Here is a 23,671-nt window from a genome sequence, read left to right as displayed (position 1 = left end):
TGCCAGGGCAGCATCACCCAGAGCAGCTCACACAGCAGCACAGCCAGGCAGGCTTGGAGTATCTCCAGAGGGGGAGGCTCCACAGCCCCCCTGGGCAGCCTGTGCCAGGCTTCTGGAACCCTCACAGGGAAAAATTCCTCCTCATGGTTAAATGAAGCTTCCTCTGCTTCAGCTCCCACCCTTGCCCCTTGGCCTGCCCCTGGGCATCCCCCAGCAGAGCCTGGCTGCAGCCTCCTGCCACTCACCTGCACACACTGAGAACCATTGCTGAGGTCACCTCTCAGTCTTCTCTCCCAGCTCCCAGCCCCAGCTCCCTCAGGCTCTGCTCCTCACAGAGCTGTTCCATTCCCTGCAGCATCTCTGGGGCTCTGTGCTGGACTCTCTCCAGCAGTTCTGTGTCCCTCTTGAACTGGGGGAGCCCAGAACTGGACTCAGCACTGCAAATGTGGCCTCAGCAGTGCAGAGCAGAGGGGCAGGAGAACCTCTCTTGACCTACTCCCCACAGCCCTTCTAAGGCAGCCCAGAATGGCAACCTTCCCCCAGCTCCAGCACTCTTGCCAGAGGGGACAAGAGATGAGCTGGGACCTTAGGATGGGTTGTCCCAGAGGAGTTGTGGATGCCTCATCCCTGGAGATGCTCAAGAGCAGGCTGGAGAGGAGGCTTTGAGCAAGCTGAGCTAGTGGGAGGTGAGCCTGGCTGGGGCAGAGGGGATGGAGCTGGATGAGAAGGAGCTGGAAGTGTTGGAAGAAGTCCAGAGGAGGGCAGAGAAATGCTGCAGGGGCTGGAGCAGCTCTGCTGTGAGCACAGGCTGAGGGAGCTGGGGGAGAGAAGGCTCCAGGGGGGACACCTCAGAGCTGCTGCCAGGAGCTGAAGGGATCCTGCAGGAAGGCTGCAGAGAGACTTTGGCTGAGGGTGCCCAGAGCCAGGCCCAGGGGGAATGGTTTGGAGCTGAGGCAGAGCAGGGCTAGAGTGGAGCTGAGGCAGAAGTTGCTGAGTGTGAGGGTGGTGAGAGCCTGGCACAGGCTGCCCAGGGAGGCTGTGGCTGCCTGCTGCCTGGGGGTGTCCAAGGCCAGCTTGGATGAGGCTTTGAAGCACTTGGGCTAGTTGAGAGGTGTCCCTGGGCATGGCAGGGGATTGGCACTGGATGAACTTTGAGGTCCTTTCCAACCCAAACCATTCCATGATTCTATGGAAACATAGTGAGGAAAATACCCTCCCAGCTCCTTTTACCCTTCTGGATCCTTCCATCCCCCAAGTGATGTTCAGTAAAGCAAAGCTTCAAGTCCTGGGCTGCAGAATTTCACCCACTTAACATTAAGCTCTTTAAAGGGCTGCAGCTTACCTCTCCCTGGTGTCCAGCAGTGCCTGGGCACCATCTCCCCGTGATGGTAATGAGATAACAGCTCCATGAATGATCTGTGCTCAGCTCTGCTTTGCTCTGCTCTACTCCCAGGGCATCCCTGGGGATGCCTCAGAGGCAGTTTGTGTGGCTGGAGGAGCACTGAGCCCTCATCAGCTCCTCAGCAGAAGGGAAAGGCAGGAGTGAAACTGAATCTGGGGGGAGGGAAACAAAGCTCTGGAGGTCTAGTGGAGGAAAAGAAGGTGGTGAGGAGTAGTAGTCAGCATGGACTGAGGAAGGGGGAATCAGGCTTGGCCCATCTGATGGCCTTCTGTGGGGGTGGGACTGGCTGGGGAGAGGAGAGAAGGGCCGTGGGTAGTGGTCACCTTGGCATCAAGCAGGCTTTGGTGCCCCTGGCAGCAGATCTGGATGGATTGGAGGAGCAACCCCACTCAGAGAGAGCTCTGCTGTGCCCCTGGCAGCAGATCTGGATGGTTAGAAGGAGCAATCCCACTCTAGAGAGCTCTGCTGTGCCCCTGGCAGCAGATCCAGGTGGATTGGAGGAGAAACCCCACTCAAGAGAGCTCTGCTGTGGACCTGGAAGCAGATCTGGATGGATTGGATGAGCAACCCCACTCAAGAGAGCTCTGCTGTGCCCCTGGCAGCAGATCTGGATGGTTAGAAGGAACAACCCCACTCAAGAGAGCTCTGCTGTGCCCCTGGCAGCAGATCCAGGTGGATTGGATGAGCAACCCCATTCAGAGGCAGCTCTGCTGTGCCCCTGGCAGCAGATCTGGATGGTTAGAAGGAGCAACCCCACTCAGAGGCAGCTCTGCTGTGCCTCTGGCAGCAGATCTGGATGGTTAGAAGGAGCAACCCCACTCAGAGGGAGCTCTGCTGTGCCCCTGGCAGCAGATCTGGATGGCTAGAAGGAGCAACCCCATTCAAGAGAGCTCTGCTGTGCCCCTGGCAGCAGTTCTGGATGGATTGGAGGAGCAACCCCACTCAAGAGAGCTCTGCTGTGCCCCTGGCAGCAGATCTGGATGGTTAGAAGGAACAACCCTACCCAAAGGCAGCTCTGCTGTGCCCCTGGCAGCAGATCTGGATGGTTAGAAGGAACAACCCCACTCAAAGGCAGCTCTGCTGTGCCCCTGGCAGCAGATCTGGATGGTTAGAAGGAACAACCCCACTCAAAGGCAGCTCTGCTGTGCCCCTGGCAGCAGATCTGGATGGTTAGAAGGAACAACCCCACTCAGAGGCAGCTCTGCTGTGCCCCTGGCAGCAGATCTGGATGGTTAGAAGGAACAACCCCACTCAAAGGCAGCTCTGCTGTGCCCCTGGCAGCAGATCTGGATGGTTAGAAGGAACAACCCCACTCAAAGGCAGCTCTGCTGTGCCCCTGGCAGCAGATCTGGATGGTTAGAAGGAACAACCCCACTCAAAGGCAGCTCTGCTGTGCCCCTGGCAGCAGATCTGGATGGTTAGAAGGAACAACCCCACTCAGAGGCAGCTCTGCTGTGCCCCTGGCAGCAGATCTGGATGGTTAGAAGGAACAACCCCACTCAAGAGAGCTCTGCTGTGCCCCTGGCAGCAGATCTGGATGGTTAGAAGGAACAACCCCACTCAGAGGCAGCTCTGCTGTGCCCCTGGCAGCAGCCCCACGCCGCCACCTCAGCAAAGGGTTAAGTGCGGCGCTCGCCGCCGCCTTCCCCCGCTCCGCTCTCGGCTGCTGCCAGGCGGAAGCTGAAGCCAGCAGCTGAGGTCCGAGGCTCTGTTGCCTGCATGTGGAGGCTGCTGGGGCTCGGCGGAGGAGGGCAGAGGCTGGCTGGCCAGGGCAGGGTCCGGCGGGCAGCCCACGAAGCCCTCTGGGCACAGCCCCGGGGATGGCTCCGGGCTCGCCGCGCCGCAGCTCTCACCTCTACTACTACAGCATCAAGTTCGCTCTCTCCGCCTACGCCACCCTCTTCTCGGTAGGTGCTCTCCTTGCTTTTAAGCCCTTCCCAGTGTCTTCCCTCCACCATCCCACCCCTCCGGGAAGGATTTGCCTTGGCAGTGTCCAAGTTTCCCCTTCCGAGCGCTCCGGGTGCTGCTCGGTGCTCACCGGGACCAAAATGGGTGATGTCGGGGGAGGGGGGTTGGGGGGATTAGGAGCAGCTCCCTTGGGGCTGCCCTTCCTTAGAGATGCACTTGCAGATCCTTCGGGGCTGCAGGAGTTAACCCTTTGCTGAGGTCGTGGCGTGGGGCTGCTGCCAGGGACACAACAAAGCTCTCTAGAGTGGGGTTGTTCCTTCTAACCATCCAGATCTGCTGCCAGGGGCACAGCAGAGCTCTCTTGAGTGGGGTTGTTCCTTCTAACCATCCAGATCTGCTGCCAGGGGCACAGCAGAGCTCTCTTGAGTGGGGTTGTTCCTTCTAACCATCCAGATCTGCTGCCAGGGGCACAGCAGAGCTCTCTTGAGTGGAATTGCTCCTTCTAACCATCCAGATCTGCTGCCAGGGGCACAGCAGAGCTCTCTTGAGTGGGGTTGTTCCTTCTAACCATCCAGATCTGCTGCCAGGGGCACAGCAGAGCTCTCTTGAGTGGGGTTGTTCCTTCTAACCATCCAGATCTGCTGCCAGGGGCACAGCAGAGCTCTCTTGAGTGGAATTGCTCCTTCTAACCATCCAGATCTGCTGCCAGGGGCACAGCAGAGCTCTCTTGAGTGGGGTTGCTCTTCCAATCCATCCAGAACTGCTGCCAGGGGCACAGCAGAGCTCTCTAGAGTGGGGTTGATCCTTCTAACCATCCAGATCTGCTGCCAGGGGCACAGCAGAGCTCTCTTGAGAGGGGTTGCTCTTCCAATCCATCCAGAACTGCTGCCAGGGGCACAGCAGAGCTCTCTAGAGTGGGGTTGCTCCTTCTAGCCATCCAGATCTGCTGCCAGGGGCACAGCAGAGCTCTCTCTGAGTGGGGTTGCTCCTCCAGTCCCCCCAGATCTGCTCCCAGGGGCACAGCAGAGCTCTCTCTGAGTGGGGTTGCTTCTCCAATCCCCCCAGATCTGCTGCCAGGGGCACAGCAGAGCTCTCTCTGAGTGGCATTGCTCCCCCAATCCCCCAATCCCCCCAGATCTGCTGCCAGGGGCACAGCAATGCCCTCTGTGAGTGGGGTTGCTCCCCCAGACCTCCAATCCCCCCAGATCTGCTGCCAGGGGCACCATCATTTGCAGTACAAAGATGGAGTTCATGGTTTTTACCACCCCAGTCTTGCCAGTTGGGTGCTCTGGGTCCACCCAGGGGTCATTCCCTCCCACCCAAGGGTCACTCCACCACTCTGGGTCATTCCATGAGGTCAAGACCATGAAAGCAGACATTGTGTGGTGGGGATTTGAGCCAAGCTGGTTAAAAAAGACCCCAAACCACCCCAAAATAAATGAACAAAATGACAATTTAAAGCAGTTTGGAATGGTTGAGCTGCAGCTGGGAGTGAGGCAGCTCTGGCACTGGGGAGGAGCAAGCACAGAAGAGGGGAAGCAAGAGAATCCCTGACCCTTTTGGGGGCTGTGTGTCCCAGGGTAAGGCAGCAAGAGGTAAATTTGAACCTCCCTGGGCTTGGGTCTTGCATAACCTCTGCAGGTATTTGCTCCTGAGGCAGCACCAAGCCTCCTTGCCCTGTGGGCAGTGCCACATTGTGTGGGTGTAATCACAGAGATGCCCATGTTGGGGTGGGAGAGAATTATAGAGCCAAGCAGGTTGGCAGAGAGCTCCAAGCTCAGCCAGCCCAGCCTAGCACCCAGCCCTGCCCAACCAACCAGACCATGGCACTCAGTGCCCCAGCCAGGCTTGGCTGCAACACCTCCAGCCATGGGCACTGCACCACCTCCCTGGGCAGCCCATTCCAGTGCCAATCACTCTCTCTGCCAACAACTTCCTCCTCACAGCCAGACTCAACCTGGCACAGCCTGAGGCTGTGTCCCCTTCTTCTGTCCCTGCCTGCCTGGCAGCAGAGCCCAACCCCAGCTGGCTACAGCCTCCCTGCAGGCAGCTGCAGGCAGCAATCAGCTCTGCCCTGAGCCTCCTCTGCTGCAGGCTGCACCCCCCCAGCTCCCTCAGCCTCTCCTCACAGGGCTGTGCTCCAGGCCCCTCCCCAGCCTTGCTGCCCTGCTCTGGGCACCTTCCAGCACCTCAGCAGCTCTCTGCAATGGAGGAGCCCAGAACTGGACACAGCACTGCAGGGGTGGCCTGAGCAGTGCTGAGCACAGGGCCAGAAGCAGCTCCCTTGTCCTGCTGCCCACACTGCTCCTCAGCCAGCCCAGGATGCCATTGGCTCTGCTGCCCACCTGGGCACTGCTGCCTCCTCTGCAGCTCCTCTCTGCCAGCACCCCCAGGGCCCTCTCTGCCTGCCTGCTCTCAGCCACTCTGCCCCCAGCCCGGAGCTGCTTGGGGTTGTTGTGGCCAAAGTGCAGAACCTGCCCTTGGCCTTGTTCAGTCTCATCCCCTTGGCCTCTGCCCACCCATGCAGCCTGGCCAGGTCCCTCTGCAGGGCTCTGCCACCCTCCAACAACTCCACAGCTGCTCCTAGCTTGGTGTCATCTGCAAACTGCCTGCTGCTGGACTCCATCTCCTGCTCCAGCTCATCAATAAAGACATTGAGCAGGACTGTGCCCAGCACTGATCCCTGGGGCACACCACTGGTGCCAGCTGCCAGCTGGATGTGGCACCATTCACCAGAGGGGAAGGAGGTGACAAACAGAGCCTGAATCTGCTGCTCCTGTCCTTGCTTATTTGTTCTCTCTCACTGCCTGAGCTGGTTGGCAGGACACAACTTGCCCACACAGGCTGGGGATGGCCAGATTTGTTGTCTGGCTGTGCCAAACAAGTGCCCATCCCAGGGCATGAGGGAGGCTAAGAAAACAAGCAGGCTTCTGGCTCATTACCTCTGATTTCCTCATGGTCTGTTGGGTGGGAAGGCTCTGGAGGGCAGAGGAGACTTTGAGCAGCTCATAGAATAATTTGGGTTGGTAAAGACCTTTCAGATCATCCACTCCAACCCATGGCCCTCAGCACCACAGCTCTGCAGCTTGGAAACATCTCCATGGAAGGGGATTCCATCACCTCCCTGGGCAGCCTAGGCCAGGATTTGAGAACCCTTCCAGTCAAGAAGTGTCTTCCAGTGTCCAAATTAAACCTTCCCCTGGGGCAACCTGAGGCCCTTGTCCTGTCCCTTGCTCCTTGGCAGCAGAGCCCAACCCCCACCTGGCTGCAGCCTCCTCCCAGGCAGCTCTACAGACCCAGGAGGTCTCCCCTCAGCCTTCTTCTCCTCAGCTCCCTCAGCTGCTCCTCCCCAGCTCTCTTCTCCAGACCCTTCCCCACCTTTCCTGCCCTTCTCTTGCCCTGCTCCAGCTCCTCAATGTCCTTCTTGGAGCCTGGGCTGCAGCAGCAGCAGTGTGGCCAGCAGGGCCAGGGAGGGGATTCTGCCCCTCTGCTCTGCTCTGCTCTGCTGAGAGCCCACCTGGAGTCCTGCATCCAGCTCTGGAGCCCCTGGGCCAAGAGGGCTGTGGAGATGCTGGAGAGTGTCCAGAGCAGGGCCAGGAGGATGCTGAGAGGCTGCAGCAGCTCTGCTGGGAGCACAGCCTGAAAGAGTTGGGGCTGTGCAGGCTGGAGCAGAGGAGGCTCCCAGGGGACCTTCTTGTGGCCTGCCAGGATCTGCAGGGGGCTCCAAAAAAGCTGGGGAGGGACTTTTGAGGCTGTGAGGGAGTGGCAGGACTAGGGGTGTGGTGGGGATGGAGCAAAGCTGGAGGTGGGGAGAGTGAGGCTGGAGGTGAGGAGGAAGTTGTTGAGCAGGAGAGTGGTGAGAGCCTGGCAGGGGCTGCCCAGGGAGGGGGTTGAGGCCCCATGGCTGGAGGTGTTTGAGGCCAGGCTGGCTGAGGCTGTGTGCAGCCTGCTCTAGGGTAGGGTGTCCCTGGGCATGGCAGGGGGCTTGGCACTGCCTGCTCCTTGTGCTCCCTTCCAGCCCTGCCTGATTCTCTGGTTCTATGCTTCTGCAGTAGCTTTGCTTTTGAAATGGATCTGCTGGGAGCTGCTTTTGGGCTCTCTCAAGAGCTGAGTTTTGGCTTTGAGCTTTCCCCACACCCCTTGAAACAGCTGCAGGGGTGGGAAGAGAGCTGCAAAGTTTGCTCCTGATTAACCTGACCATTTAGCAAACCTTTAGCTGAAGGCAGAGGTGAAGCAGCACAACCACACTGCCAGCTCCTTAGGATGCTGCTGGTGGGTTTGAAGGGCTCCTTGAAGCATCCTCCAGCAAGAGGAGCTCCAAGAATTTCCCAGTGAGTGGAAAAGAGGTGGTGGTGGGGGGGAAGAATCCCCCTCAGAATCCTTCTGACCCAGCCTGCCTTCCACCCTGGCTGCTCCTCACCCAGATCCATAGGGATTGCCTGGCTCCTGAGAGCTTTCCAGCTGCCTGACCTACTTCTGGCCTCATTTGTGCAGCTCTGGCTGCCTCCCTTCGTTGGTGCTGATGAACCCTGCCCAGGCCTCATTAAGCAGAGGAGGATTTGGGATTCTCCCTGGCCAAAGGCACTCAGTAAAGAGCTTCATTGTGCAGGAGCTGCCTGCTTGCACTGAAAGCCTTTGGGTGTTCAACCTTCCCTGAGTGAGGATTCTGCTCACAGAGACACAGGATGGGATGGGTTGGAAGGGACCTTAAAGGTCATTGTGGGTGCCATGGGCAGAGGCACTGAGTGCAGCCTCAGCAGGTTGGGATTCTGTTTTCCCATCTAAGCTGTCCAAGGATCCTTTCCAGTTGGGATTTCTTTTCCCTGTAGCCTTTCCAAGGATCCTTTCCAGTTGGGATTTCTTTTCCCTGTCAGCTTTCCAAGGATCCTTTCCAGTTGGGATTCTTTTTTCCCTCTAAGCTTTCCAAGGATTCCTTTTTCCCTGTCAGCTTTCCAAGGATACTTTCCAGCCCTGCAAAGTTGGGATTCTTTTTCCCTGTAACCTTTCCAAGGATCCTTTCCAGTTGGGATTTCTTTTTCCCCTCTAAGCTTTCCAAGGATCCTTTTCAGTTGGGATTGTTTTTTCCCTCTAATCTTTCCAAGGGTTCCTTTTTCCCTGTCAGCTTTCCAAGGATCCTTTCCAGTCCTGCTAAAGTTGGGATTCTTTTTCCCCCTCTAAGCTTTCCAAGGATCCTTTCCTGCACTGCAAAAGTTGGGATTCTTTTTTCCCTGTAACCTTCCCAAAGGTCCTTTTAATTTGGGATTTCTTTTTTCCCTCTAATCTTCCCAAGGATCCTTTCCAGCCCTGCTAAAGTTGGGATTCTTTTTTCCCTGTAACCTTTCCAAAGATCCTTTCCAGTTGGGATTTCTTTTTCCCTGTCAGCTTTCCAAGGATCCTTTTCAGCTCTGCAAATGTTGAGATTCTTTTTCCCCTCAAAGCTTTCCAAGGATCCTTTTTAGTTGGGATGTTTTTTTCCCTGTAAGCTTTCCAAGGATCCTTTCCAGCCCTGCTAAAGTTGGGATGTTTTTTCCCTGTAACCTTTCCAAGGATCCTTTCCAGCTCTGCTAATGTTGAGATTCTTTTTTCCCTGTAACCTTTCCAAAGATCCTTTTCAGTTGGGATTTCTTTTTCCCTCTAAGCTTTCCAAGGATCCTTTTCAGTTGGGATTTCTTTTTCCCTGTCAGCTTTCCAAGGATCCTTTCCAGCCCTGCCAAAGCTGTTTTTAAGGCACTGATGTGTCCATCCCCCAACCCCTCCTTGCCTTCTGCCAGCTGAAGCCCATCCCATGCACGCTGCTTCCTCAGCTCCTTCCTCAAGCCTCCATCTCTTGAACCCCCCCTCCTGGGTCTGCTCTCTGCACTCCCTGGGATCCTTTTCCTCCTTCTCATCACAGATGGATTAATTAACAGGGGGAAGAGTGGCTCTGATTAGCCCAGGCAAGAGCAGCCTGGTGTGCACTAATGGTTGCCCCCCACCTCCAAAGCCAAGCATCACTCCTGGGGCACCCTCTAGGAGAGCAGCATCAAATCAAATCTCATCTCAGCACCAAGCTGAGGCTCAGAACAAAATGGGAAGAGGTTTCTCACCTCCACCTCTCACTCCTGGCCTCTGTTTCCCATCCCTCTCCTCCCTGCCTCAATCCCATCCTGTGTTGCCTCTTGCAGATCCTGGGCCTCCTGATCCTCTGCGTTGGGATTTATGCTGAAGTGGAGAGGCAAAAGCATAAAACCTTGGAAGGGATCTTCCTGGCTCCAGCCATCATCCTCCTCCTTCTGGGCTTCACCATGTTTGGGGTCTCCTTTGTGGGCATGGTGGGAAGCCTCCGGGACAACCGCACGCTGCTCAAGATGGTAAGGCTGGCACTGAGCTCTGCCAGCAGCCCCTAGGATGCTCTGGATGAGCTCAAGGAGGAGAACTGAGGGGTCCTGAGCAGTGTCCCCCCCCCTCCACCACCAGCACAAGTTGCTCCAAGGCCTCATCCCCAGCCTGGCCTTGAACACCTCCAGGGAGGTTGTGGAGTGGCCACAGCACTGCAGGGGTGGCCTGAGCAGTGCTGAGCACAGGGGCACAAGAACCTCCCTTGTCCTGCTGCCCACACTGCTCCTCAGCCAGCCCAGGATGCCATTGGCTCTGCTGCCCACCTGGGCACTGCTGCCTCCTCTGCAGCTCCTCTCTGCCAGCACCCCCAGGGCCCTCTCTGCCTGCCTGCTCTCAGCCACTCTGGCCCCAGCCTGGAGCTGCTTGGGGTTGTTGTGGCCAAAGTGCAGAACCTGCCCTTGGCCTTGTTCAGTCTCATCCCCTTGGCCTCTGCCCACCCATGCAGCCTGGCCAGGTCCCTCTGCAGGGCTCTGCTCCCCTCCAACAGCTCCACAGCTGCTCCTAGCTTGGTGCCATCTGCAAACCTATTGATGCTGGACTCAGTCCCCTGCTCCAGCTCATCAATAAAGACATTGAGCAGGACTGTGCCCAGCACTGATCCCTGGGGCACACCACTGGTGCCAGCTGCCAGCTGGATGTGGCACCATTCCCCACCACTCTCTGGGCCCAGCCCTCCAGACAGTTCCTGACCCGCATCAGAGTGAATCTGTCCAAGCTGCCAGCTGTGCCAGGAGCTGCTTGTGGCAGAAGGTGCCAAAGGCTTTGCTGCAGTCCAGGTGGACTCCATCCACAGCCTGCCTCATGTTCACCAGGCAGGAACCTGATCATGAAAGTTGCTCAGGTTGGTCAGGCAGGACCTGCCCTTCCTGTACCCATCCTGGCTGGGCCTGAGCCCTTGGCCATGCTGTAGGTGCTCTATGATGGCACTCAAGGTGACCTGTTCCACGACCTTGCCTGGCACTGAGGTCAGGCTGACAGGTCTGGGTGAATCAGAGTGAATCTGTCCAAGCCACCAGCTGCCAGCTGTGCCAGGAGCTGCTTGTGGCAGAGGGTGCCAAAGGCTTTGCTGCAGTCCAGGTAGGCTCCATCCACAGCCTGCCCAGACTTCAGCAAAGCCTTTGGCACCATCTGCCACCTTTTGTGCTGGGAACCCACGGAATGAGTTTGTTCTTTGCCAGGATCATTGAATGGTTTGGGTTGGGATGGACCTTAAAGCTCCCAACCCCTGTCTGAAGTCCCTCCTCAGCTCTCCTGCAGCCCCCTTCAGGTACTGGAAGTCAGCTCTAAGCTCTCCCTGGAGCTTTCTCCTCTCCAGGCTGAACATTCCCAGTCTGGCCCCAGAGCAGAGCCCTCCCAGCCCTGCTGTGCTCTCTTGACCCTTCTCTCTGTGCTGTGCTGAGGGCTCCAGAGCCTTCTTGCCAGGCTGGGCACTGCCCTTCTCTTTTCCCTGCCCATCCCAGCCTCTTTCTTCCTTCCCACTCTCAACCTTCCTGCCAAAGCTGGAGCTGTGCCGTCGGTGGAGAACTCTTCCACCTCCTCTTTCCTTTGTCTGCTTCTCAAGCTGCCTTCATCCTCTCCAGCCTCCTTCCAAGGAGGGATTAAGCGCCTGAGCTTTCCGACAGCCTTTTCCTTGCTCCCGCCGCAGGCTCGGAGCTAATCCTCTGCTTCCTCACCCGGAGCCCATCCTCTGCTTCCTCACCCGGAGCCCATGGGGAAGCGGAAAATTGACACATCAGAAAGGGAGGAAAGGCTCAGGCTGGGAGCAGCCCTGGGGGGACAGGGCCGGGAAGCTCATTAGCTGCCTTTCAGCAGGCTGTCAGGCACCCAGCGCCAGCCATGCCCCTTTGGGTGCCTCCTCCTGCCCGCGGGCACCAGCGGCTCCACGCCTGCCATGTGCAGTGAGGAAAGGAGCGGCTGAGGAAGTCATCCCCACAGTGAGAGCTCCTCTCCTTCCCCCTCTCATTTCTCTTCTCCTTCCCCTCCCCCTCCTTTACCCTCTTCTCTCCCTCCTCTCCTTCCCCCGCTATCCTTCCTTCCCTTTCTCCTCTCCTTTCCCCTCTTCTTTCTCCTCTCCTTTCCCCCCACTCCTTTCCCCTCTTCTCCCCCACCTCTCTTTCCCCCTCTATCCTTCCTCCCCTCTCCTTCCCTCTCTTCATTCTCCTCTCCTTCCCCCCTCTTCACCCTCTCCTCTCCCCCCTCTCCTTCCCCCCCCTCCTTTCCCCTCTTCTCTCTCCCCTTTCCTTCCCCCCCATCCTTCTTCACCTCTCCTTTCCCCCCTTCTTCTCCCCTCTCCTTCCCTCTCTCCTTCCCCCCTCTCCTTCCCTCTCTCCTTCCCCCCCTCCTTCCCTCTCTCCTTTCCCCCCTCTCCTTCCTTCTTTTCATTCCCCTTCTTCTAACCCCCTCTTCCTCCTCTCCTTCCCCCCTCTCCTTCCCCTCTCTCCTTTCCTCTTATTCTTCTCCCCTCTCCTTCCCCCCTCTCCTTTCCCCCCTCTCCTTCCTCCTTCTCCTTCCTCCTTTCCTTCCCCCTCTCCTTCCCTCTCCCTGTTAGACCCAAGACCTTCAGAAGAGGTTTGCAGCTCCCTGGGGAGCTCCTACTGAGGCGTTTGGGTTCGCACACACCGGGAAGCAGCTCTGCAGGTCTCCCTTGTGGAGCCTCTCCTGACCTGCAGCAGGGCTAATCCTTCCCTTTCTCTTTTCAGTTCTTCTGGGTCCTTCTGGTGATCTTCCTCACCGAGCTGCTGCTCCTCTTCATCGAAATCATCTTTGAAAGCAAGGTGAGTGCAAGCAGGAGGCTTCTGCTTGCTGTGTGGTGGCAAAGAGCAGCCACAGAGAGCCCTCAGGGAGGAAAGACCTCCAGTAGTGGAGAACTAGAGAAGCATTTCGGTTGGCACAGACCTTTGAGCTCATCCAGTCCAGCCCTGAGCCCAGCACTGCCCCAGGGCACCACCAACTCATGGCCCTCAGCACCACAGCTCTCAAACCCCTCCAGGGATGGAGACTCCACCACTGCCCCTGGGCAGCCTGGCACAGGCCTGAACAAGCCTCAAAGGGCAGAAGGTCTTCCTCATGGCCAACCTGAACCTTCCCCTGGGGTAATCTGAGGCCACTTCCTCTTGTCCTGTCCCTTGCTCCTTGGCAGCAGAGCCCAACCCCAACCTAGCTGCAGCCTCCTCTCAGGCAGCTCTGCAGACCCAGAAGCTCTCCCCTCAGCCTCCTTCTCCCCAGCTCCCTCAGCTGCTCCTCCCCAGCTCTCTTCTCCAGACCCTTCCCTACCTTTGGTGACCTTCTCTGGCCCTGCTCCAGCTCCTCAATGTCCTTCTTGGAGTGAGGAGCCCAAACCTGACCCCAGCACCCAAACTGTGCCCTCCCCAGTGCCCAACCCTGCCCTGCTCCATGCTGCCCACACCATTGCTGCTCCAGGCCAGGCTGTGGTGCCCTTGGCCAGCTGGGCACACTGCAGCCTCATGCTTTGCCAGCTATGAACCAGTACTCCCAGGAGCTTCTCCTCTGGACACTTTCCAGCCTGTAGCACACACCCTGAAGGCTGAAGGGTTCTATTGCTTGAGGCTGCCCATCCTGCTGCAGAGCTGTGCTGGATCTCCAGCATCACCCAGAGCTGCAGCAGTCCCTTAGACTGAGGGGATGAAGGAGGGGATGCAGGAAGGGATGAAGGAGGGGATGCAGGAAGGGATGAAGGAGGGGATGCAGGAAGGGATGAAGGAGGGGATGAAGGAGGGGATGCAGGAAGGGATGAAGGAGGGGATGAAGGAGGGGATGCAGGAAAGGATGCAGGAGGGGATGCAGCAGGGGATGCAGCAGGGGATGAAGGAAGGGATGAAGGAAGGGATGCAGCAGGGGATGCAGCAGGGGATGAAGGAGGGGATGCAGCAGGGGATGCAGCAGGGGATGCAGCAGGGGATGCAGCAGGGGATGCAGCAGGGGATGCAGGAGGGGATGCAGGAGGGGATGCAGCAGGGGATGCAGCAGGGGATGCAGCAGGGGGATGCAGCAGGGGATGCAGCAGGGGGATGCAGCAGGGGGATGCAGCAGGGGGATGCAGCAGGGGGATGCAGCAGGGGGATGCAGCAGGGGACCTCTGGCAGCACCCTGAGAGGAGATTGCAGCCTGAGCTCCTGGGTGGAGCAGAAACCATCAGGGCTTAAATTGGGCTTCAATTTACATTTAATGGGGGCCATCAAAAGCTAATTAAAGATCAAACGATGAGGAGAGAGAGAGGGAAGGAAGAGAGAGGCAAGAAGCAATGGATCTGCTCGACCTAAAGCTGTTCAGAGGCAGGAAAAGCTGCGTGTGGAACAATGGTTGTTTATTAAAGTCGTTAAGAACACATTTAATTGGATTGCAGATTAAATCAGCAGGGATGACAAACGAGTTTAGTGGCCCCGGAGCCGCTGGGAGGTTGCAACAGGCTCTGTTGAGATGGAAATGTGAGGATTTGGAGCTTGTCAGAGAGAATTGGGTTGGTTTCTTGAGAAGAAAGGAGTAGAGAAGTCTTGACAGGGTAGGAAGGCTCTGTAGAGGGTTCTGGCTAGGCTGGATGGATGTGCCAAGGCCAATGGGATGAGGTTCACCAGTGCCAAGGGGCTTTGGGTCACAGCAACCCCAGGAAGGTTCCAGGCTGAGGGCAGAGTGGTTGGAAAGTGCCCAGTGGGAAAGGCCCTGGGTTGGTGCTGGTTGGCGGCAACTGGAGATGAGCCAGGGGGTGCCCAGGTGGGCAAGGAGGCAGCAGCAGCCTGGCCTGGAGCAGCAATGGTGTGGGCAGCATGGAGCAGGGCAGGGATTGTGCCTCTGGGCTGGGCACTGAGCACTGGGGCCAGTTTTGGGTCCCTCACTCCAAGGAGGACATTGAGGAGCTGGAGCAGGGCCAGAGAAGGGCAGGAAAGGTGGGGAAGGGTCTGGAGAAGAGAGCTGGGGAGGAGCAGCTGAGGGAGCTGGGGAGAAGGAGGCTGAGGGGAGACCTTCTGGGTCTGTAGAGCTGCCTGAGAGGAGGCTGCAGCCAGGTGGGGGTTGGGCTCTGCTGCCCCTTCCAAACCAAACCATTTACCAAGCCACAGGCTGAGCAGAGGTCAGCAGCCAACCCCTGTAATTCCTCTCCAGCTAGCACAGGAAGGGTTTGGAATCCCTCCCTGGCTGCTTCCTGGCATGTGTCAGTCAAGCTCCCAGATATTTTCAGGCCAAGCATGAGGAAATTCAGACCCAATGCTTGCCCCTTCCAAGCCAAACCATTCTACCAGGCTCCAGGCTGGGGGGCAGAGTGCCCAGTGGGAAAGGCCCTGGGAGGTTTGGTCAACAGCCATGAACATGAACCAGGAGGTGCTCAGTTGGCCAAGAAGGACACTAACAGCCTGGTCTGGATCATCAATGGTGTGGGCAGCAGGAGCAGGGCAGGGATTGTGCCCCTGGGCTGGGCACTGGGGGAGGGCACAGCTTGAGTACTGCTGCAGGTGCCCTGCTGGAGCAGGAGGCTTGGGCTGGATGATCTCTAGAGACCACTTCCACGCTGAGATCTGGGGGGGGGAGTTGTCACTCTGGGGCCAGCTCTCAACCTCTTGCCATGACCAACTTCACACTTGGCAAGCCTCCCCTGGTGCCTCTTCCACGTCTGAGCTGTGGGTTTGGCTTTTCCTGCCCCCAGATGAATGCAGTTCTGCACTCCAACATCCAAGAGGGCATCAGACACTACTACGACGACCTCGACTTCAAGAACATCCTGGACTTTGTGCAGGAGAAGGTTTGCCCTGGGAGGGAGGATGGCACTGGGGAGGCCTTGCTGTGAAGGTCCTCCAAGGGATGATGAACTCTGGGCCTCAGTTTTCCCTGGATTTCTGTCTTTCCTCCCACCCCCTAAGATGCCTTCCTGAGGTATCTTGGTCTGTGTTGCTCTGCGTGCCCCTTTGTGCCCGGCTCTGTCTTGTGCTGCTCTGCCAGGCCACCCTGCTGGCCTTGATGTTGGCTTCTTCTGCCATCTGGGTGCCCTGGAAAGAGATTTTCCTGCTCCACACCACCCCAGGAACCATGCCAGGGCAGTCACATTGCCCGGTTGTGGTGGCAAACTGGTGCCAGAGAGCTTCTGCTGCTCCACACCACCCCAGGAACCATGCCAGGGCAGTCACATTGCCCAGTTGCATGGCAAACTGGTGCCAGAGAGCTTCTGCAGCTCCACACAATGCCATGGACCATGCCAGGGCAGTCACATTGCCCAGTTGTGGTGGCAAACTGGTGCCAGAGAGCTTCTGCTGCTCCACACAATGCCATGGACCATGCCAGGGCAGTCACATTGCCCAGTTGTGGTGGCAAACTGGTGCCAGAGAGCTTCTGCAGCTCCACACAATGCCATGGACCATGCCAGGGCAGTCACATTGCCCAATCTGAGGTCACTCAGCAGCTGGTTTAGGGCAGGGCTGAGAGAGAAGAGGAGCAACAAACCTGGAGAAGAGACTTGGAGAAGACTGAGAGGAGAGCTTGGAGATCTCCCTGCACTTCAGGCTGCTCTGAGGTCTCCCTGGAGCCTTCTCCTCTGCAGCCTGAGCAGCCCTAGCAGCCCTGCTGGGGATACAAGAGGGAAGCTGCAGCAGTTCCATCTCCATGTCCCTTGTGGGCAATCCTCTCTGGATCCCTCCCAGAGCATGGGGACAGTTCCAGAGAGGTTGTTTTTAGTGTTCAGCTATTTTTATTGATACAATCAGAGAACCAAGCAGGTTGGCAGAGAGCTCCAAGCTCAGCCAGCCCAGCCTAGCACCCAGCCCTGCCCAACCAACCAGACCATGGCACTCAGTGCCCCAGCCAGGCTTGGCTGCAACACCTCCAGCCATGGGCACTGCACCACCTCCCTGGGCAGCCCATTCCAGTGCCAATCACTCTCTCTGACAACAACTTCCTCCTCACAAACAGCCTCAACCTGCCCTGACACAACTTGAGGCTGTGTCCCCTTCTTCTGGCCCTGGCTGCCTGGCAGCAGAGCCCAACCCCAGCTGGCTACAGCCTCCCTGCAGGCAGCTGCAGGCAGCAATCAGCTCTGCCCTGAGCCTCCTCTGCTGCAGGCTGCACCCCCCCAGCTCCCTCAGCCTCTCCTCACAGGGCTGTGCTCCAGGCCCCTCCCCAGCCTTGCTGCCCTGCTCTGGGCACCTTCCAGCACCTCAGCATCTCTCTGCAGTGGAGGAGCCCAGAACTGGACACAGCACTGCAGGGGTGGCCTGAGCAGTGCTGAGCACAGGGGCAGAAGCAGCTCCCTTGTCCTGCTGCCCACACTGCTCCTGAGCCAGCCCAGGATGCCATTGGCTCTGCTGCCCACCTGGGCACTGCTGCCTCCTCTGCAGCTCCTCTCTGCCAGCACCCCCAGGGCCCTCTCTGCCTGCCTGCTCTCAGCCACTCTGGCCCCAGCCTGGAGCTGCTTGGGGTTGTTGTGGCCAAAGTGCAGAACCTGCCCTTGGCCTTGTTCAGTCTCATCCCCTTGGCCTCTGCCCACCCATGCAGCCTGGCCAGGTCCCTCTGCAGGGCTCTGCTCCCCTCCAACAGCTCCACAGCTGCTCCTAGCTTGGTGCCATCTGCACACTCACTGCTGCTGGACTCCATCCCCTGCTCCAGCTCATCAATAAACATCTCCAGGCATTGATCCTCAACCACATCCCCAAGCAGCCAATTGCAGACCTGAAATCTCTCCAAGCTGACCCAAAAGGTTACCAGAAGCAAAGACCCAAGGCAGCAGGGGCAGAGGAGGTGCTCAGAGGGTTAAATCCTCTCCTCCACCAGCTCGGTGCTCAAAGCCCTGGAGAGAGCTGAGACTTCAGTGCTGTCTATGGAGCACACAGGCTCCTCCTGCCTGCCTCAGGCTTCTCTCTCCCGGAGGGAATGGGAAGAGCTGAGCTTGTTTAGCAGAAGGGATGACCTGACACAGGAGACCCGCTGGGGTTCCGTCTAGAGCAGTGATTTGCATTAAACTTGGCCTTTTCCTTGGCTGTTTTCCCCTTTTTCTCCCCCCTCCTTTTTTTTTTTCTTTCTTCCTCTTTGTTTTTTTCTTCTTTTCTTTTTTTTTCAGTTTTTATTTTATTTTTTCTCTTTTTCCTTCTTTTTCTTTTCCTTTTTTCCCCTTTCTTTTTCTTTTTCCTTGTCTCATTTTTCTCCCCCCCCCTTTTTTCCTTTGCCTTTTCTTTTTTCTTTCCTTTGTTTCCTTTTTCTTTTTACATTTTTTCAATATTTTCCCTTTTTCTTTTCTTTTATTTTTTTCTTTTCTTTTTCCTTTTCCATTTTTTTCTCTTTTTTTTCTTTTCCTTTCCCTTTTTCTTTTCCTTTTTTCCTTTTTTCCCTTTTCTTTTCCTTTTTTTCTTTTCTTTTTCCTTTTCCCTTTCTCCTTTCTTTTCTTTCTCTTTTTTCTTTACTTTTTTCCCATTTTCTTTTCTTTCTTTTCCTTTTTTTTTCTCCTTCCTTTTCCTTTTATTTTCTTTATTCCTTTTCCATTTTTTTGGTTTATTCTAATTTTTCCTTTATTTTTTTATTTTCCTTTTAATTATCTTTTTTATTTTATTTTTTTCATCTTTCCCTTTTTCTTTTATTTTTTCTTTTCTTTTTCCTTTTTCTTTCTTTTCTTTCTCTTTTTTCCCTTTTCCTTTCTCTTTTTCTTTTTTTCTTTTCTTTTTATCTTTTCTTTTTCCTTTTTCCTTTCTTTTTTCCTTTCTCTTTTCCCCTTTTTCTTTTCTTTTTTTTTTATTTCCCTATTTTTCCTTTTTTTTTTCCTTTTCCTTTTATTTTCTTTTTTCCTTTTCCATTTTTTGTTCCTTTTATTTTTTCCTTTATTTTTTCTTTTCCTTTTCCTTTTCTTTTTTCTTTCCTTTGTTTCATTTTTCTTTTTTTCCTTTTCCATTTTTTCTTTCTTTTCCTTTATTTCCTTTTCCTTTTTCCTTTTTTCCTCCTTTTTCTTTTTCCTTTTTCCTTTTTTTTCTTTTTTCTTTTTTCTTTTCCTTTTCCTTTTCCCTTTTTCCTTTTTTTTGTTATTCTTTTCCTTTTTCTTTTCTTTTCCCTTATTCTTTTATTTTCTTTTCCCTTTCTTTTCTTTTCTCTTTTTTTCCCCTTTCTTTTCCTTTCTCTTTTTTCCTTTCTTTTCCTTTCTCTTTTTTCCCTTTCTTTTCCTTTCTCTTTTTTCCTTTCTTTTCCTTTCTCTTTTTTCCTTTCTTTTCCTTTCTCTTTTTTCCTTCCTTTTCCTTTCTCTTTTTTCCTTCCTTTTCCTTTCTCTTTTTTCCTTTTCCTTTGTTTCCTTTTCTTTTATTTTTTTCCTTTATTTTTTTCCTTTTCTTTTTTTATCCTTTCTTTTTTCCTTCTTTTTCCCCCCTTTTTATATCTCTCCCCCTCCCTCCCTCACTCCCTTTTCTTCCCTTATTCTTCTCTTCCCTTGTGAGAACAAAAGGAAGAAAGCAGCTTTGGGGTTTTATGGCTTTTTTGGCTGCTGTTTTTCCCTTTCTTGCCTCTCCCTCTGTAGCTGCAGCATTTGATCTCTAATTTCACTTGACAGGAAGAGCAATCCCTGCTTGACTGCAGAACCTCATTAGCATTTTGTCAAATGGCAGCCACTGGCCCCAGCTGCCTTCCAGAGCACAGAGAGACATCCATCGGAGGTGCTGAAAGAGCCATCCCCTGCCTGCCCGCCCCGGGAGGAGGAGGAGGAGGAGGAGGAGGAGATTAGTCACCTGTAATTAAATCAGAGAAGCATGAATGAGCCTCAGCTTCCCTGCTTCTGAAAGCAAGGATGAATTCCAGCAGAGACTCCCTGAATCCCAGCATGGTGAAGGGTGGGAAGGGAGCTCTGGAGAGCAGCCCAGGCCAAGCCCACCCTGCCCCAGCAGGGCACCCCCAGCAGCTTGCCCAGCAGCACAGTGCCATGGGGGGGTTGGCAGCTCTGCACACAAGGAGGCTCCACAGCCTCTCTGGGCAGCCTGCTCCAGGCCTCAGCACCCTCACAACAAACAACTTTCTCCTCCTCCTCTTCACATCCAACCTCCTGGGCTCCACTCTGTGCCCTTTGCCCCTTGGCCTGGCACTGGGCACCACTCAGCAGAGCCTGGCCCCAGCCTCTTGCCCCCCACAGCTCCTTCAGCTCTTGCTCAGCACTGCTCAGATGCCCTCTGGGGCTGCTCTCCTGCAGGCTCTCAGCCCCAGGGCTCAGCCTTTGCTGCTGCCAGAGCTGCTCCAGGCCCCTCAGCATCTGCCCAGCCTGCCCTGGACTCCCTCATAGAATCATAGAATCAACCAGCCTGGAAGACACCTCCAAGATCCATCACTTCCCTGTGCCTCTGCCCCTGGGGAGCCCAGATCTGGATGAAGGACTCCAGCTGTGTGCTCAGCAGGGCAGAGCAGAGGGGCAGGAGAACCTCCTCCCTTGCCCTGGCACAAAGCAGCTTTGGCTACGCAGGGTGAGGCTGGAAGGGAGGTGCTTGGGTGGGCTGCAGATGGCCAAGGCTTGCTCACATTCTCATCCTCTCCATTCCTTCTCCCTGGCAGTTCTCTTGCTGTGGTGGTGATGAGTACCGAGACTGGGAGGTGAACCAGTACCACTCCTGCAATGGCACTGGGCCCCTGGCATGTGGGGTGCCCTACACCTGCTGTGTCAGGAAGGTAAGGAGGCAGCAAAAAGGCCTTTTCTTCACTCTGTGTCCCAGCAAAGCAAACTCTCCCCCCCTCTTCTGAGCACTCCCTAACCCTGCTTAGTGCTCAGCAAGAGCTAAAGGATGGGGAGCAAAAAGAGGGAGGCAGATTCCTGGCTGCTGGAGAGAGGTTCCACCAGCAGAGCTCCATCTCCCTTCACTGCCCCAGGGAGGGAGAGATTCCACCAACAGAGCTCCATCTCCCTTCACTGCCCCAGGGAGGGAGAGGTTCCACCAGCAGAGCTCCATCTCCCTTCACTGCCCCAGGGAGGGAGAGATTCCACCAACAGAGCTCCATCTCCCTTCACTGCCCCAGGGAGGGAGAGGTTCCACCAGCAGAGCTCCATCTCCCTTCACTGCCCCAGGGAGGGAGAGGTTCCACCAGCAGAGCTCCATCTCCCTTCACTGCCTCAGGGAGCACTGAGCTCAGCTCTGGAGCCCCCAGGATGAGGAGGAGCTGTTGGAGAGGGTCCAGAGGAGCCACCAAGATGATCAGAGGTCTGGAGAACCTCCTGGGAGAGCTGAGGAGAAGAGAAGGCTCCAGGGAGAGCTTAGAGCAATCTTCCAGTAGCTGAAGGGGCTGCAGGAGAGCTGAGGAGGGACTTTGGACAAGGGCTGGGGGTGGCAGGATGAGGGATAATGGATTTGAGCTGGGAGAGAGGAGATGGAGAGTGGAGATGAGGAAGGAATTGTTGAGAGTGAGGGTGGGGAGAGCCTGGCATGGGTTGGGGGTGGTGAAAGACTGGCACAGGTTGAGGGTGGGGAGAACTTGGCACAGGTTGAGGGTGGTCAGACTCTGGCACAGGTTGAGGGTGGTGAGACACTGGCACAGGTTGAGGGTGCTGAGACACTGGCACAGGTTTGCCCAGGGAGGTTGTGGAGCACAGAAGCACCCAATGTGATCAAAGATCACATTGGGTGCTTCTGTGCTCCACAACCTCCCTGGAGGTGGTCAGGACCAGGCTGGATGAGACCCTGAGCAGCCTGGGCTGATTGGGAGGTGCAGCCCCAGAGGCTTGAGGGCAGCCTCTTGCCACGGGCAGCATGGAATGGTTGAGGCAGGTTGAGGTCCTTCTGGTTTTTAGCTTTCATCCTTTTGGTTTCAGTCTTTTTCCCTCTTCCCCCTTCTGACTTCCAGAGGGCTGAGGCTGTTCACTGCTTCTCTGTCCTCAGGTCCCTGGAGGAGTCATCAACACCTTGTGTGGCTACAGGACCATCAAGAAGGAGGTAAAGAGGACAAATCACATCTCCTCCTCCTTCCACCAGCCCCTTAGCTGCAGACCTTCCTCCCCTCCCCACCTCCTCCTCCCCACCCAGCATGGCAGTTACTGCAGCTGGGTTGAAATTCCTCCTTCTTCCTAAAGCATCCCTGAACCCCCAGCATGGAGAGGGTGAGAAGTGAGCTCTGGAGAGCAGCCATGCCCATGCCATGCCCATGCCATGCCCATGCCATGCCCACCCTGCTCCCAGCAGGGGCACCCACAGCAGCTTGCCCAGCAGCAGCACAATGCCCAGGGGTGGGTTGGAAGCTCTCCACACAAGGGAGATTCCACAACCTCTCTGCTTCAGGCCTCCAGCACCCTCACAACCTTCTCCTCCTCTTCAGGTGGCACCTCCTGGCTTCCACTTGGTGCCCTTTGCCCTTTGCCTGGCCCCAGCCTCTTGCCTCCCACCCCCCAACTCCTTAGGTTTGCATCTCCAAGACTCAACAGAATGGGTTGGGTTGGAAGGGACCTCAAAGATCATCCAGCTCCAACCTCCCTCTGCCATGGGCAGGGACAGCTCCCACCAACCCAGGGTGCTCAGGGTCTCATCCAGCCTGGTCCTGACCACCTCCAGGGAGGTTGTGGAGCACAGAAGCACCCAATGTGATCTTTGATCACATTGGGTGCTTCTGTGCTCCACAACCTCCCTGGGCAAACCTGTGCCAGGGTCTCACCACCCTCAACCTGTGCCAGTCTCTCCCCACCCTCACTCTCAACAATTCCTTCCCCATCTCCACTCTCCCTCTCCCCTCTCCCAGCTCAAATCCATTATCCCTCATCCTGCCACTCCCAGCCCTTATCCAAACTCCCTTCCCAGCTCTCCTGCAGCCCCTTCAGGCACTGGAAGGTTGCTCTAAGCTCTCCCTGGAGCCTTCTCTTCTCCTCAGCTCTCCCAGGAGGTTCTCCAGACCTCTGATCATCTTGGTGGCTCCTCTGGACCCTCTCCAACGGCTTCTTCTCATCCTGGGGAGCTCCAGAGATGAGTTCATTGCTCCTTGGGGTAGTGAAAGGAGATGGAGCTCTGCTGGTGGAACATCTCCCCCCCCTCCCAGCAGCAGTTTCACACCCCCAAGCCCACCCAAAGTCCCTCCCCAGCTCTCCTGGAGCTCCTTGTACTGGAAGTCTGCTCTCAGCCCTCTAGCAGCTCAAAGCCTTTGTCCCTCATCCTGGCACTCCCAGCCCTTATCCAAAGTCCCTTCCCAGCTCTCCTGCAGCCCTTTCCAGACTCTGCTTCAAGCTCCAGGTGAAACAACCCCAAACTCCCTCATCCTGCCCCACAGAAGAGCTTTTGCAGCCTTCTTTGTGCTCTCCTCAGGACCTTCTCCAGCATCCCCAGGTCCTTCTTCGTGCTGGGGGCCCCAGAGCTGGAGGCAGTGCTGCAAGTGAGGGCTGAGCAGAGCAGAGGGGCAGAATCCCCTCCCTGTGCTGCTGCTCTCCCTGCACTTCAGCAGCAGCTGCCAGCAGCTGTGATCCACAACCCCCCTGGATGTGCTCAAGGATGAGACTCAGCTCCCTGAGCTCTCTGAGCTAGCAGCAGCCAGCAGGAGCACTTGCAGGCTGTTTTATTCCCCTGCCTGTGCCCTCTGCCTCCTCTCCCCTCACTCTCAAGCATCTCTCCCTCATCTCCAGCTCGGATCTGCCCTCCCCAAGCTCTCTGCTGCCCTTTGGTTCTTCCTCCCCACTCTTCTTCCAGCGCTTGGAGCTCCTGGAAGTCATCCACGTGCGAGGCTGCATCCACGCCGTGGGGCTTTGGCTGAAGGACAACTTCGAGGCCACTTTGGGCATCGTTTGCTCCTTGCTGCTTCCACAGGTGGGTGCTGGAACTTGGTGGGGGAGGGGTGGTGGTGGTGGTGGTGTTTGTCTTGGTTGCAGCTTGCACTGAGCTGCAGGAGGAAAAGAATTCATGTGGAGTGAGGTTGATTTCTCCACTCTGCTTCCATCTCTCTTGGGCTTTCCAGAGGACTTTTTGTCTGCTCTGCCAGGACTTGATGAGTTATGGAGGTCCCTTCCAAGCCCTAGCATGTTGTGGTCTGTGATTAAGAGGTGCTGGTTGGTCTCCTAAGCCCTCC

The 23,671-nt window shown here is 56.0% G+C and overlaps 1 protein-coding gene across 3 annotated transcripts in view; it reads left to right on the top strand.

The window, feature by feature from the left end:
- The first annotated feature begins 2,995 nt into the window (after positions 1-2,995).
- The window catches only part of LOC135192522 (tetraspanin-15-like), a 29,036-nt gene continuing 8,360 nt past the window's right edge, over positions 2,996-23,671 (top strand). Inside the window, exons 1-7 of one of the 3 annotated variants that reach the window (XM_064175739.1) lie at positions 2,996-3,309; positions 9,475-9,660; positions 12,388-12,462; positions 15,342-15,437; positions 20,195-20,308; positions 21,511-21,564; positions 23,232-23,412. In XM_064175739.1, coding sequence (XP_064031809.1) covers positions 3,223-3,309; positions 9,475-9,660; positions 12,388-12,462; positions 15,342-15,437; positions 20,195-20,308; positions 21,511-21,564; positions 23,232-23,412 — 793 coding nt within the window. In that variant the 5' untranslated portion in view covers positions 2,996-3,222. The remainder of the gene's footprint in view (positions 3,310-9,474; positions 9,661-12,387; positions 12,463-15,341; positions 15,438-20,194; positions 20,309-21,510; positions 21,565-23,231; positions 23,413-23,671) is intronic. The other 2 variants (XM_064175736.1, XM_064175735.1) reach the window with 2 other exon arrangements.

This window comes from Pogoniulus pusillus, chromosome 42, assembly GCF_015220805.1.
Source record: "Pogoniulus pusillus isolate bPogPus1 chromosome 42, bPogPus1.pri, whole genome shotgun sequence".
Classification (NCBI taxonomy): domain Eukaryota; kingdom Metazoa; phylum Chordata; class Aves; order Piciformes; family Lybiidae; genus Pogoniulus; species Pogoniulus pusillus.
This window is presented reverse-complemented; position numbering and strand designations above follow the sequence as displayed.